The sequence below is a fragment of the Panthera uncia genome, chromosome B1 (genome assembly GCF_023721935.1).
Source record: "Panthera uncia isolate 11264 chromosome B1, Puncia_PCG_1.0, whole genome shotgun sequence".
Taxonomy (NCBI): domain Eukaryota; kingdom Metazoa; phylum Chordata; class Mammalia; order Carnivora; family Felidae; genus Panthera; species Panthera uncia.
Genome location: NC_064811.1, coordinates 163130529 through 163145475, shown reverse-complemented (window position 1 = coordinate 163145475; position 14947 = coordinate 163130529). Strand labels below are relative to the sequence as shown.

Genomic DNA, 14947 nt, shown 5'->3' with positions numbered 1-14947 from the left:
CTGCTGCTTCTAGGCTCTCTTCTATTCCACTGTCCTATCAATGTCTTGTTATCTGAGAAAATATGTAAGCATGGTCTGAACAGCACTTTTTCCATTCAATTTTGAACATTATGTGTGTAGTACCTTAGCTAACAATGTATGTATTTAAAAATTTATACTGTGGATGCTAGACTGTAATTATTCTCCACATATTACACCTAACTGTAAGCTCCTTAGAGGAGAGAGGCTATGTTTAATATAAATCTACTGTGTTAGGTACTCGAGGAGTGCTTAATTCACATAGAGAAAAAAAATCATTACTTGCACCTCAGCTTATATAGGCTGTGGTAATAAAAACTAGACAACAACTTCAGTTTTTGCAACACTGATACTACTAAAATACAAAGACAGCACTATGTATGATTTTATTCACCTGCTTGTTCCCATCTCTTGTGTGCTACATCAGTCTAAATGGGGGACAGGTATGGGGGTCACAATCTCAAAGACTCTAGGGCCAGAAAAGTAGCAATTATTGTCAGAGAAGGCCTGGTACAGGGAATTGTAGAAACTATGGTCAACAAGAAAATGCCTAACTAAATCATGCAATTCAGTTTATATAAAAGGGCTGTGTTGGCCAAGGAACAAAATTCTCAGCCCCTGCTGGCTCTAGTTTGAGGCCTCTAGTCATCTAAATACATGTGACATAGTGACAGACTGTCCCTGACTACACAAAAAAATGCACAAATTAAATATTTCATAAGCATATTTTCTCTTAGGCACTGCTTTAAACAATATGCTGTAATTAGTTTGCCATAATCAGATTTTACTCCTATCAGGTGCTCTGCTATTCTCTACTACAGGCTTAGTTAAGATGTTTAATATCCATTTCCTCCTTAACAAAATGTAGATACTAATAATATCTACTTCCTAGAGTGAAGATTAAATGAATTAATGCACAAAGTGCTTAGGATAAAGCTTTAATAGTGATTATCACTTTTACCACTTTATCACTTGATTATCACTGTTATCATCCTCATTTTTTGAACATTTAAAATTTTGAATATCTTGTCTACCTTTCTTGATTTACCTTTAATACCTTTCTTGATTTCCACAAATTTCCCACATCAGACTAATAAAACTAAGAGGTTATACTGAATTTTGTATTTTATTTTGTCTGACAAATTCAGAAGATAGTTTGCTTTCCAAATTTGACCTGTCAATACTTTACCTTATTGTCAGATTTCATGAGTCTGATAAACACATATACTTCTATGAAATATACAACATTTGCTTTCAATCATGATTTGTCTCCTCCAGTTAAAATTTCTGAGTTGAGCTTATTTTTAAAAAGCTAAATAAATTAATTAAATGAAGCAAAGGAAACTTCTAAGGTTTTTAAAATGCTTATGAGCAATTACAGATACATCTGACAAACTGAGTCCTTACAGTTAACTAAACAGTGAAAGATACCAAATATTGAGTCAGACAAGAGGTCCTTTAGAGACAAGTTAATCAGGGTTTTAATCTCTCCATAGTTTTAACCAAAATCTTCACTTATTAAAAATTTTTGGTAATATCTGTATCAGAGTAATAGCTATAATATCAGAGCACCTGGATATGTTTACACACACACACACACACACACACACACACACACAAACATATATATGTATATATACACACACAGACACAAATATATACAAATGCATATATACATATATATGTGTATATATACACACACACACATATATATACATATATACATATATATACATTATATATACATATACATATATATACATATATATATGTATATGTATGTATAATGTATATATATGTATATATATGTATATAAATACGATATAGTTCTAGGTACACTGAACATGATAACCCAAATAAAGTGTTTACAGACTTCGGATAAATATGTCAAAAAGGTGTCATTACACAGATACCTCAAAAATTATTTGAAGCACTTATTCCAAGAAAGCTCCACTGTTGTTACTTTTTTAATGTACTGGAAGTTAAAAATGATCTATTTCAAAACACACCAGACATTAGTAACATAAAGTATATTCTGAATTTACTTATAGTGATCACCTCTTAAAAGAAAAAGGCAAATGGTCCAGAAGCAGTTCAGCCATTCCAGTACATTTCCAAGAAGCAGCAGCAGTCTATCACTGAGAAAAACCAGTTCAAACGGATATGATTTAAAGTCCAACAAGTAGGAGGTAGGGAGAGCATGGAGATTAGCTGGGAAGCAAACAACTCCTTTCTGAATCTCCAAATACATATCTAACGAGTTCAATTGTACTCAAAGGCTTAGAATTCCTTATCACTTTCATAGCTCAGTAAATATTAAGTCTTGAGATCTGAGACAACTAGAAAGAAATTTCTTAACAAAAGGGATCAGTCATCAATTTAGTTCTCCTTATGCCTATGAAAAATTAACTGTTACAAAAACTGCTCCCCTGTCATAAGAACTAGAAAACAGAACAATACATATAAAACAAAAGTTTTTAGATGTTGTATAATAGGCAGCTTTGAATAGATTCCAAAGAGAAAGGAACAAATGAGGTTGGTAATCCCAGATTACTGCTTGGAAGAAATAGCTAAGATCCAGTAGTGAAAGAGGGTACCAAAACAGAACATGGAAGTCATGCTAAGTTTGGTATGGCTGAGGTGGCTAGAACTGTCCAGCAGAGGGAAAGCTACACAAGAGGATAGCTCTGGAGATTTACAGAGTTAATTCCCAGGTCTTGGCTAGAGCACTAACCTGAGTACATGTGAAAGTAAATTATCCAAGGTGTTGGAAAGAACTACCAAAAAGTAGTGGAATAAACAATTTCAAAAACTCACATAGGGCTGGGAATAGTCTGTGCTCTCATCAGACAGAGTACAGAAAGACTTTGCAAAACTAGGGCAATGGAGTCTAAATAATGCTTTAGTATGAAGCTAAATAAATCCCAGAATAAAGGCTGCTTTGGATCCATCATAACTAAGGGTAACAGCAAGCCTCTAAAGGATTCAGTTATTTTACAAGTTACTTATCCATACAATAGAATCCAGTATTCTTTAAAGTAATAAAACTAAATCTAGTCTTCCAAAATGTCACATGTCTGGTATTCAAATAAAAATTACTAGGAATGCAAAGATAAAAGTATAACCCAGAGGCAGCAGAACAATTAAAGTAACAGTCTGGAAATGAAAGAGAAAGGAAATCAAAGAGAAGAACCTTAAGAACCATATTGTAAATATGACAAATATGCTCAAGGATATTAAGAAAAACACAATCTTGATAATGAGAGAAATGGAGGATAGAAAAGATTCATGATGCAGTTTCAAAAGTAAGAATACTATATATACAACGATAAATACTGTTGTAAACTTGAAGACACAGCAATAAAATGTTACTAAAATAAGGTCCTGAAACTACATAAAAGATTTGGAAAAAACTGAATAAAGCCTCAAAGAACCTTTCGTGTAATACCAAGTAGTCAAATATACAGGAAACTAGAGTCCCAGAAAGAGGGGTGGGTGCCATAGAAATAAAGGCTAAAAGATATCCAAAATTGGTGAAAAATATAAACTGATGAATCCAAGAACGTCAACCACCAGACAAGGAAAAAGAAAACCACGTTAAGACAGCTCATAATAAAACTGCTGAAAATCAAAAAGAAAAAGAAAAGTCACCAAAGCAGTCAGAAGGAGGAAAAAAAAACATGCTAAGTACAGAGGAACAAATAATGTCAGCAGGCATTTTGCCTGAAATCACACAGGGCATTGAACAATGGAATGTTTTTAAATTACTGAAGGAAAAGGAAAACACTGCCAAATAATTCTACAACCAATAATCATAAATTCCTAAAATTAAGATGCAGTGTACATTAAAATTTTTTTTAATTAATTTATTTTAAGAGAGACAGAGCACAAGCAGGGAAGGAACAGAGAGAAAGGAAAAGAGAGAGAATCCCAAGCAGATTCCATACTACCAGCACAGAGCTCTATCTCACCAACTGTGAGATCATGACCTGAGCTGAAATCAAGAGCCAGACGCTCAACCAACTGAACCACCCAGGCACCCTTGCATTGCACATTTTTTTTAAAACCAATAAAACATGAGAACATTTCTTGCTAGCAGGACTTTACTATTAAGACATATTAAAGGAAATTATTTAAGAAAAAAAGATACTAAGTGGAAATTTGGAAAAGCAAACGGAAACTTAGTATCCCAGAAATAGTCAATGTGTGGGTGAAGGTAAAAATCACATTTCTATTTAAAGCAAAAATAATCACCATGTACTAGGAGTTTTACAACATATACACAAGTAAAACATATGACAGTAGCACAAATGCTAGGAAGAGAGAAAAGAAAATAGCCTGTTGTAAGGGTCTCAAACTACACGTGAAGTAGTAAAATTTGAAAACAGACTGTGACAAGTTATAGTGTAAATCCAAAAACAATCATTAAAATTATTAAACAAAGAGCAAAGACAATACACCAATATTGAAGAAAGAATCACACACACACACACACACACACACACACACACACACAAATCTTAAACAAGGCAGGAAAACACTCTAGTTAAAACACAGAGATTGTAAATTGATAAAAAGCAAGACATCAATATGCTGTATGCAACAATTTTAAAGACAAAATTATAGATTAAAAAGCTAGAAAAAAAATCTAAATATCACACAGAAACTAAAAAGAAAGGGAGAGTTACTATGTTAATCTAAGACAAAGTGGATTTCAAAATAAGTAAGACCAGGAATGAGAGGGATCATTTCATGATAAAGGAACCATTTTATCAAGAGGATATAACATGCATAGCTAGGAGGAATGCAAAATGGTACAGAGACACTTTGGAATAGTTGGGAAGTTTCTTATGAAGTTAAACATATACTTAGCATACACCACAGCAATCACTCAATCTCACTCCCTTATTCCAAGGTAACTTTTTTTTCCTTTTTTCAAATTTTTATCTAAACTCCAGTTAACAGACAATGTAATATTAGTTTCAGCTGCAGAATTTACTGATACATCACTTACACACAGCAGCCAGTGCTCATCACAAGGGCACTCCTTGATACCCATCATCCATTTAACCTGTCCACAAACCTACCTCACCTCCAACGAACATCAGTTCGTTCTCTATAGTTAAGAGTCTGTTTTATTTTTTCCCCCCTCTATGTTCATTTGTTTTCTTTCTTAAATTCCACATGAGTGAAATCAGACAGTATTTGTCTTTCTCTGATGGGCTTACTTTGCTTAGCCTGATACTCTCTAGCTCCATCCATGTGGTTGCAAAGAAAAGATTTCATTCTACTGTTTTTGGCAGAGTAATATTCCATTACATACATATACCACTTCTGTATCCATTAGTCAGTTGATTGCCATGTGGGCACTTACCATAATTTGGCTATTGTTGACAATGTGCTATAAATACTGTGGTGCATGTACCCCTTTGAATCGGTAGTTTTGTATCCTTTGGGTAAATACCTAGTACTTCAACTGCTGAATCATAGGGTATTTCTATTTTTAACTTTTTTTTTTGAGAGAGAGAGAGACAGAGAGAGAGACAGCGAGCAAGAGTGGAGGAGGGGTAGAAAGAAGGAGAGAGTATCCAAAGCAGGCTCTGCTCTACCAGTTTGGAGCCCAATGCAGAGCTTGAACCCAGGAACTGTGATATCATTACCTGAGCTGAAACCAAGAGCTGATCAATCAACAAACTGAGCCACCCAGGTGCCCTTCTATTTTAACTTTTTGAGGAACCTCCATAATGTTTTCCTCAGTGGCTGTTCCAGTTTGCATTCCCAACTGTGTAATGGGGATTCCCTTTCTCAGTAAACTCAAAACATCTGTTGTTTGCTGTGTCATTAATTTTAGTCATTCTGACAGGTGTGACGTGATACCTCAATGCACTTTTGATTTGTATTTCCCTGATGATGAATGATGTTGAACAACTTTTCACGTGTCTGTTGGCCTTCTTTGGAAAAATGTCTACTCATGTCTTCTCATTTTTTAACTGGATTATTTGTGTTTTGGGTGTTGAGTTTGATAAGTTCTTTATAAATTTTGGATACTAACGTTTTATCAGATACATCACTTGCAAATATCTTCTCCCACTCCAAAGATTGCCTTTTAGTTTTATTGATTGTTTCTTTCACTGTGCAGAAGTTTTTATCTTGATGAAGTCCCAATAGTTTATTTTTGTTTTTGTTCCCCTTGCCTCAGGAGACTTATCTAGTGCAAAGTTGCTATGGCTGATGTCAACAAGGTTACTGTCTGTGTTCTCTAAGATTTTAATAGTTTCCCACCTTACATTTAGGTCTTTCAGCCATTTTAAATTTATTTTTGTGTGTGATGTAAGAAAGTGGCCCAGTTTCACTCCTTTGCATATTGCTGTCCAATTTTCAGAACACCATTTGTTGAAGAGAATTTTTCCCATTAGATATTCCTTCCTGCTTTGTTGAAGATGAAATTGCCATATTGTTGTGGTTCATTTCTGGGTTTTCTACTCTGTTCCACTGATCCATGTGTCTGTTTTTATGCCAGTACCATAGTGTCCTGATCACAACAGCACTGCAATATAACTTAAAGCCTGGAATTGTGATGCTTCCAATTTGCTTTTCTTTGTCATGACTGCCTTGGCTATTCAGGGTCTTTTGTGGTTCTATACAAGTTTTAGAATTGTTTATTCTAGCTCTATGAAAAATGCTGGTGGTATTTTGATAGAGATTGCATTAAATGTGTAGACTGCTTTGGGTAGTAGACATTTTAACAAGTTTGTTCTTCCAATTAATGATCACGGAACATCTTCATTTCTTTGTGTCCTCTTCAATTTCTTTCATCAGTGTTTTATAGTTTCCAGAGTACAGATCTTTTACCTCTTGAGTAGGTTTATTTCTAGTATCTTAGGGTTGTTGGTGCACTTGTAAATGGAATCCATTCCTTGATTTCTCTTTCTGCTGCTATATTATTGGTGTATAGAAATACAAAAGATTTCTGTACCTTGATTTTGAATCCTATGACTTTACTGAATTCATGTTTCAGTTCTAGTAATTTTTTGATGGAGTCTTTTGGGTTTTCTATATGGAGTATCACATCATCTGCAAAGACTGAAGTTTGACTTCTTCCTTGCTGATGTGGATGCCTTTTATTTATTTTTGTTTTCTGAATGCTGTGGCTAGGACTTTCAGGACTATGTCAAAGTAACAATGGTGAGTGGACATCCCTATCTTGTTCCTGACTGTAGAGGAAATTATCTCAGTTTTTCCCCACTTAAGAAGATATTAGCTGTGGGTTTTTCGTATATGACCTTTATTATGTTGTTATGTTCTCTCTAATAACCCTACTACATTGAAGGTTTTTATCACAAATAGATATTGTACTTTGTCAATTTTTTTTTGCATCTGTTTAAAAGATCATATGGTTCTTATCCTTTCCTTTATTAATGTGGTGTATCATGATGATTGATTTACAAATACTGAACCACCCTTGCAGTCCAGGAATAAATCTCACTTGATCATGGGGATTCTTTTAATGTACTGTTAGATTTGGTTTGCTGCTATTTTATTGAGACTTTTTACATCCATGTTCATCAGGGACATTAACCTCTATTTCTCTTTTAGTGGAGTCTTTATCTGGTTTTGGTATCAGGGTAATGCTGGACTCATAGAATGAATTTGGAAGTTTTCCACCCTCTTCTATATTTTGGAATAGTTTGAGAGGAATAGGTATTAACTCTCCTTTTAATGTTTGGTAGAACCCACCTGTGATGCCACTTGGCCCTGGAATTTGTTTGTCGGGAGAGTTTTGATTATTAATTCAATTTATTTTCCAGTTATTGGTCTGTTCAGTTTTCTATTTCTTCCTATTTAAGTTTTGGTATGATATCTTTCTAGGAATTTATCCAATCTTCAGGGTTTTCCAATTTGTTGGCATATAATTTTTCATAATATTCTCTTACAATTGTTTGTATTATGTAGTGTTGGCTGTTAATTTTCCTCTTTTATTTTTATTTTATTTTGGTCCTTCCTTTTTCTCTTTTTTTTTTTTTTTTTTTTTTTTTTTTATAAATGTGTCTAAGAGTTTATCAATGTTACTAAGAAATCCCTAGTTTCATTGGTCTGCTCCACTGTTTTTTTAGTTTCTATACCATTTATTTCTGCTTTAATCTTTATTATTTACCTCCTTCTACTGGCATTAGGCTTCATTTGTTGTTCATTTTCTACTTCCTTTAGGTGTAGGATTAGGTTTTTCATTTGAGATTTTTCTTGTTTCTTGAAGTAGGCGTGTAGCACTGTATACTGCCACCTTAGGACTGCTTTTCCTGCATATCCCAAAGGTTTTGGACCACTGTGTTTTCATTTTCATTTGTTTCCAAGTATTTTTTAAATTTCTTCTTTGATTTCCTGGTTGACTCATTCATTGTTTAGTAGCATGCTGTTTAACCTCCAGTATTTGTTGTCTTTTCAGTTTTTCTTGTGATTGACATCAAGTTTCATAGTGTTGTGGTCAAAAAAGATGCATGGTATGATCTCAATCTTTTTGTACTTTTTGAAGTCTCATTTGTGACCTAGTATGCGATCTATTCAGGGGAATGTCCCATGTGCACTTGAAAATAATGTGTATTCTGGTGTTTTAGGATGGAATGTTCTGAATATATCTGTTAAGTCCATCTGGTCCAGTATGTCATTCAAATCCATTATTTCCTTGTTTAATTTTTTTCCACAGATGATCTGTTCACTGATATAAGTGGGTGATAAAGTCTCCTCCTCTTATTGTATTATTATCAAGGGGTTGCTTTATGTTTGTTATTAATTGTTTTATACACTTGGGTGCCTCCATCTTGGGTGCATAATAACTTCCAACTGTCAGATCTTTTTGGATAGACTCCTTTATTATGATATAGTGCCCTTCTTCATCTTTTGTTATAGTCTTTGGTTTAAAGTGTACCTTGTCCTATATAAGTATTGCTACTCCAACTTTATTTAGGTGTCCACTTGCATGATAAATATTTCTCCATCCTGTCACTTTCAAGGCACAGGTGTGCTAGGTCTAAAATGAGTCTTTTGTAGGCAGCATATAGATGGGTTTTGTCTTTTTATCCAATCTGACACCCTATGTCTTTTGATTTGAGCATTTAGTCCATTTTCACTCAGAATAACTATCGATGGATATGTATTTAATGCCGTTTTATTCCTTCTTTTGTCATGGTTTCTGGAGATGTTCTCTTCTTTCTTGTTTTTGTCACTTTGGTCTTTCCTTTCTACTCAGTTCCCTTTAAGTTTTCTTGCAGGGCTGCTTTAAACTCCATTAGTTTTTGTTCATCTGGGAAACTCTACCTTTCCTTCTATTCTGAATGATAGCCTTGCTGGACAGAGTATTCTTGGCTGCAAAATTTTCCCATTCAGAACTTTGAATACATCATGCCAGTCTCTCCTGACTTGGGAAGTTTCTGTTGAGAAATCTGCAGCGAACCTTATGGGTTTCCCTTGTAAGTTAGGGACTTCTTTTGTCTTGTTGCTTTTAAGATTTTTTTTTTCTTAATCACTATATTTTGCAAATTTAATTATAATGCCTTAGTGCTAGCTTACTTTTGTTGATTTTGATGGGAGGTTTCTGTGCCTCCGAGGATCTAGAGAAATTTTCTGCCCCCTTTTCTCTCTTCTACTGAGACTCCTGTAATATGAATGTTATTATGATTGATGGAGTAATTGAGTTCCCTAAGTATATTCTCATGTTGCATAATTCTTCTTTCTCTGTTTTATTCAGCTTCACTAGATTTCATTATTTTATCTTCTACATTACCTAGTTGTTTCTCTGCTTCTTCCATCCTTGTGTTCATTGCATCAAGCCTGTTTTGAATGTTACTGCATTTTTCATTTCTGTTTTTAACTCTTTGTTAAATGTGGTAAGGACCTGCATGAAGTCTTCCATTATTTTCTCAAGCCCAGTAAGTATCCTTATGATTGTTGCTTTAAATTCTCCATCAGGTATGTTACTTATATCTGTTTCTCTTAGATCTCTGGCCATGGCCTTGTCTTCTCCTTTCATCTGGGCTAAATTCCTGTCTTGGCATTTTATCTAAGTTTCTATCCTCTTCTGTATATTAGAAAACTCCATTAGGTTTCCTGCTTCTAAGAATAATGGCTTTATGAAAGCGATCATATAGTGCCCAGGGCCTGGTACTTCAGAGTGTGATGTGTGCACTCTGCTGTTCTTTTCTGGCTGCTGTATCCTTCAGGCCAGTTGTCTGTCTTGCCTGCAGTTGACAGTGTTTGGTCTTTGGCCAGAATGTGTCAAGTTTTAACTAGGTATATTCTGGTCTGCTTGCTAAATGAGATATGATACTACTTCCACCTGAACTAAAGTCCTACAGAACTCTCTGGTTGGGAGCCATGGTGTGGGCAGGGGTTTCTGCTGGTGTTCTATGGAAAGGGAACCATGCTAGGATGGGGGAAAGCTTGACCAAGAAGGGCAGTAGTGTCAGAGCCCAGGGGTGCGGGGCTTGGTATAAGTAGGTTAGGCAGCCAGTATTGATGCTATGCTGCTTCCCACAAATGGCTCTGTGTTTATGGTGAGGGCAGGGGAGGGAAATGGCACCAGCCAGCTCCTTTCTTCAAGGAAAGGAGTCCCTGTGCATGCTGTCTCTCAGGAAAGCAAGCTGAGAAGAGTAAATAATCTCCCCTCTGTGTGTTCTAGGTGTGTTTCAGATTGCTGTATCCACACTGTCTGCCTCCAGGTTGTTAGCCTGTGGTGCCCTCTGAGCTGTATCACAGCCAAGCCTGCTAGTCTTAAAACTCCAGGCTTTAGGGATGTGGTGTGGGCAGGGGCCTGTCACTGGTCTTCCAGGGGAGGGTCCCACCTAGGCAGAAATTCTTAGGTTGCTAAAAAGACAAAAGTCCTATGACATACTGTCCTAATCAATCTGAAGTACTCAAAGGAGTTAACTAAGGCTTTAAAGTAGTTATATTGGCAGAAAAACCTAGTGTGATATGAGTTCTGTCTCATCTGCTAAGCAACTCCTAGATTTTGTACCTATACTCATATAAAAGTGGGCTAATAAGGGAGTAGAGCTTCCAGCAAGGGAATTTTCTCCAATAATCCTCCAAGATGGCACAGGGAAACATGAAACAAAGAAAATGTCATTGATAGGCTGAATCTGGGGACTCTTTGGAATAAGCTAACCAATTATGTCAATCCATTGCTAGGGAAGGGACTCAATGAAAAAAGACTCAATCAGGTTAACTTTGTTATCCTTATGAGGCAGAATGTAGAAAATTACATGGAATAAGTGATAGCTATCTTCCTATTTTTGCTTTTTTGAACTGTTATTTTAAATTGCAGTTATTCTGTTTTTTGCTTCTATTACTTTACATGAAGTATGTCAGACATTTCTATATATTTTTAATTTAGCCTATAAGTGAATTTACATCCCTATCTGAGACAAAATGGACACCAATCAGCTATTAATCTTGGAGATGAGAGTCACTTCTAGGCATGGCATGTGGGACAGAGAATGAGTGTATCTGTGGTTATAAATGGAAAACTGTACTAGGTTCAGCAAAAGCACCATTTGAACTGGATGGAGAAAGGGTGTGTGTGTATGCTGGCAACAAAGAAATGAATACCATTGTTTTGTCTACCAAAAAGACCCCCTTTTCTGTATTTTATTCATTCTTGAGGGAACTTTTCTATTTGCATTCAACCAAGTGTGTGCTGTCAATCACAGTATTCCATCCCTCTGTAATACAAATCAGAATCCTGCCACATAATATACTAAATTCAAAGTTAGGAAACGAGAATACTTTGGTGACAAAATTGAACACATAAAGTAATGCTGCTAATAATTATGTATCTAGCCATGTGAAAGAGCCCTGTTGTAAGGAATACAGGTGACATGCACTATAATGCAGAGACAATATAATAAAGTGTCCTGGTGATAATTCTTCATTTTAAGTGTGGCCTTGCCCTTTTTTCATAAGCCAGTCAGATTTGCTGTCACTTGCAACTACAAGAGTCCTGACACAATTCTCTTAGAAAAAATCAAGTAGTCTAGTAGGCTAGTATATAGAGTGCACAGGAAATATGGTAGAGGTACTCCTAAGAAACTTGGGAAAACTGAGAAACTTAGCATCTTAAGTCAGTTCCAAAGCCACTCTATTACAGTCTTTCTCTTGACTGTAACCTAACAGAAAGTACTACCACAGTAAGAAAAAGTCACAGATGGAAATAGTGGTAATGTCCATCCAAGCACTACATGTTTGCATCTGTAGGTAGGTAAGGATACCCTAAAGGTTTAACCTACTAATTGTGAGCATACATACCAGCTTACCTTAGCCTGTCCAACTATATCAAATTGCTATTTCACTCTACATAGGCTATTCTAAGCACAGAAACATACTTCATTTCTTTCAAATTTCAAACACTATTATCTGTTATAGGTAACTATGTCTCATACTTCACAAAGCTATCAGATGGGACTCTAATTTCCCAATACTAATTATACCATGCATGCCTATGTTGCACCTATCCATCTTCCACAAAGGCCAATCATTCAAATGTGCATAGACTGCAATTCTTTCCCTTCCTGTTTTGTTTCTGGGATCTTACATTATTGATTATTCTATGTGTTATAAATTAATTCTTCCCCACAACCATGAGAGATGTAAACTCCATGAAGACAGATACCTTTTCCATCGTATTCATTGCTATATTTTTGATGCCTAGCACATAGTAAGTACTCAAAATTATTTGTTGAAGGCAAGAGTAAATAAATGAATAAAAAGCTAGAAAGGAATAATCTGTAAGAGGTCTTCCATTTCTGAAGTTCTATAATTCTACTTGGAGAAGATCAAGTGTGACAATGGATTTCTGAGGGTTAGAGGCATCATCAAACTTCAGTAATACTTTTCTAGACAAACCTAATATAATTTTTCTTTATCCTTGACTTTACTTCAGATAAATTCACTTTAAATTTTGAGCCTCAAGATGAAATAATTAAAATAGAAAATGACAATAACAAATTATGCTTACTCTTCTTCCCATCCATATCTGCATGGATTTTCCGAGCCAAGAATCCACTTTTGTATATAGCAGCATTTGGGTCATGAGGAATGTCTAAGAATGGGTTGGTAGTACTCCCAATACGACTGATGGTCTTTGGATGTGTTCCATTAGCCTTCTCATCAGTTCCTTCAGTTGGAGATTTTTTTTTCTCTTCATCATCTCTAAAGGGAGAAAACACAGTTTGAGCACCTAACACAATATTCAATGAACAAAGTTATTTAGTGTAATAAACTATCATGTTTTCCAATAGTCCATCAGTCTTGATAAAAACACTATAAGAGCTATCACTTACTGTGTGTCTGTGTCAAATATTAATGATCATAAAGATCTTGTAAGATGGATATTAGTATCCTATATTACAGATAAGGAAGCAAACTGAGAGAGTTTAAATAAATTCCCAAGGCCACAGATCTAGTAATCAAAGAGAGATGGTAAGGTAATGACTGCAAAATCTCTAAAGTCTTTGCTCTTTCTACCCACTACCTTCATACCTGTCTTCTTTCAAAAGAGTGAGGATTCTTTTACTGAAATCATGATTTTGATTTTGATTTTTACATGTTTTAGCACATCGCCAAGTACACAGAATACAATGAATAATTTTAGATTAAGTACAATGAATAATACTGAACTATATCCACCAAATAATCTCTTATATTGAAACCCCCAGTAAAGCTATCAATGTGGTAGGATGGTGGCGTCATTTAGTACTTTGGCATCTTCTAGCTACAATTTTCTCAACTGCCATAAAAATGTGGGGCACCACTGAGAAAACCAATTGCCCACTCTTTTGTGAATCTCTGTTCCTTCAAGCAGGGAAAATCTTTTAATGTACACTTAGTATGAAGTTTGCAGAAAATGGATGCTTACATTCAATTAATAAAGAGGAGTGAAATGAAGATGAAAGCTAATAAACTGATAAACTGCTGAAAAACACAACACCGAATTAAGAACATTTGTCTTATTTCACCTGTTTCAATTTCTTGGCTTACCTTTGTTTTTACTGTTTATTAGACACTCATGATTAAAGATTTTTGATTAAAACTTCAAAATAATCACCACGAAAATATATTTAAAATAAACCACAAAATTAACAATTATCAAAGTTGTGCATTTGGTGATCAAATTAAAAATGTGTTTTTTTTCTCCATTGCTATTTGATTATTTAAAGATAATCTTTTGTCTTCCTGCTTTAAAAAATTTTTATCACTACATTTTGTAAATTTAATTGCAATATGTCTTGGTGTTGGCCTGCTTTTTTGCTTTGGATGGGAGTTCTCTGTCTCCTGGATCTGGATGTCTTTTTCCTTTCCCAGATTAGGGATGTTTTCATCTATTCTTCCCTCAAATAAATTTTCTGCCCCCTTTTCTGTCTTCTTCTTTTGACACTCCTATAATGTTACTATGCTTGATTGAACCACTGAGTTCCCTAAGTCCAGTCTCATGTTGCATAATTCTTCTTTTGTTCAGCTTCGTTTCTTTCAATTATTTTGTCTTCTAGGTCATTGTTCCTCTACTACTTACAGCCTGCTGTTCATTGCATCAAGCATGTGTGTAATCTTGTTTATTGCACTCTTATCTCTGAACGGTTCTGTTTTCACTTTTTTATTTCTGTGGCAAGGGTCCCCTGGATGTTTTCTATACTTTTTTTAAGCTCAGTGACTATCCTTATAATTGTTGCTTTAAATTCTCAATCATGAATGTTACTTATATCTTTTTCTTAGATATCTGGCTGTGGATGTAATTTGTTCTTTCATTTGGTATAAATTCCTCTATCTTGACATTTTGTCTAAGGCTTTGTCTTTTTTTCTGTGCTAGAAAAGCTAGTTATTTTTCCTGCTCCTGAAAGCAATGGCTCCTTAAGGAAAAGAATATGTAATGTCCTGGACCTGG

At 35.1% G+C, this 14947-nt stretch overlaps 1 protein-coding gene across 10 annotated transcripts in view; it reads right to left on the bottom strand.

Annotated features, from left to right (window-relative positions):
• The window catches only part of PSD3 (pleckstrin and Sec7 domain containing 3), a 796552-nt gene that overhangs the window by 160455 nt on the left and 621150 nt on the right, over window positions 1-14947 (bottom strand). For all 10 annotated transcript variants that reach the window (XM_049632446.1, XM_049632450.1, XM_049632452.1 and 7 more), the window contains one exon: window positions 13025-13218. In XM_049632446.1, the coding sequence (XP_049488403.1) occupies window positions 13025-13218 (194 nt within the window). The remainder of the gene's footprint in view (window positions 1-13024; window positions 13219-14947) is intronic.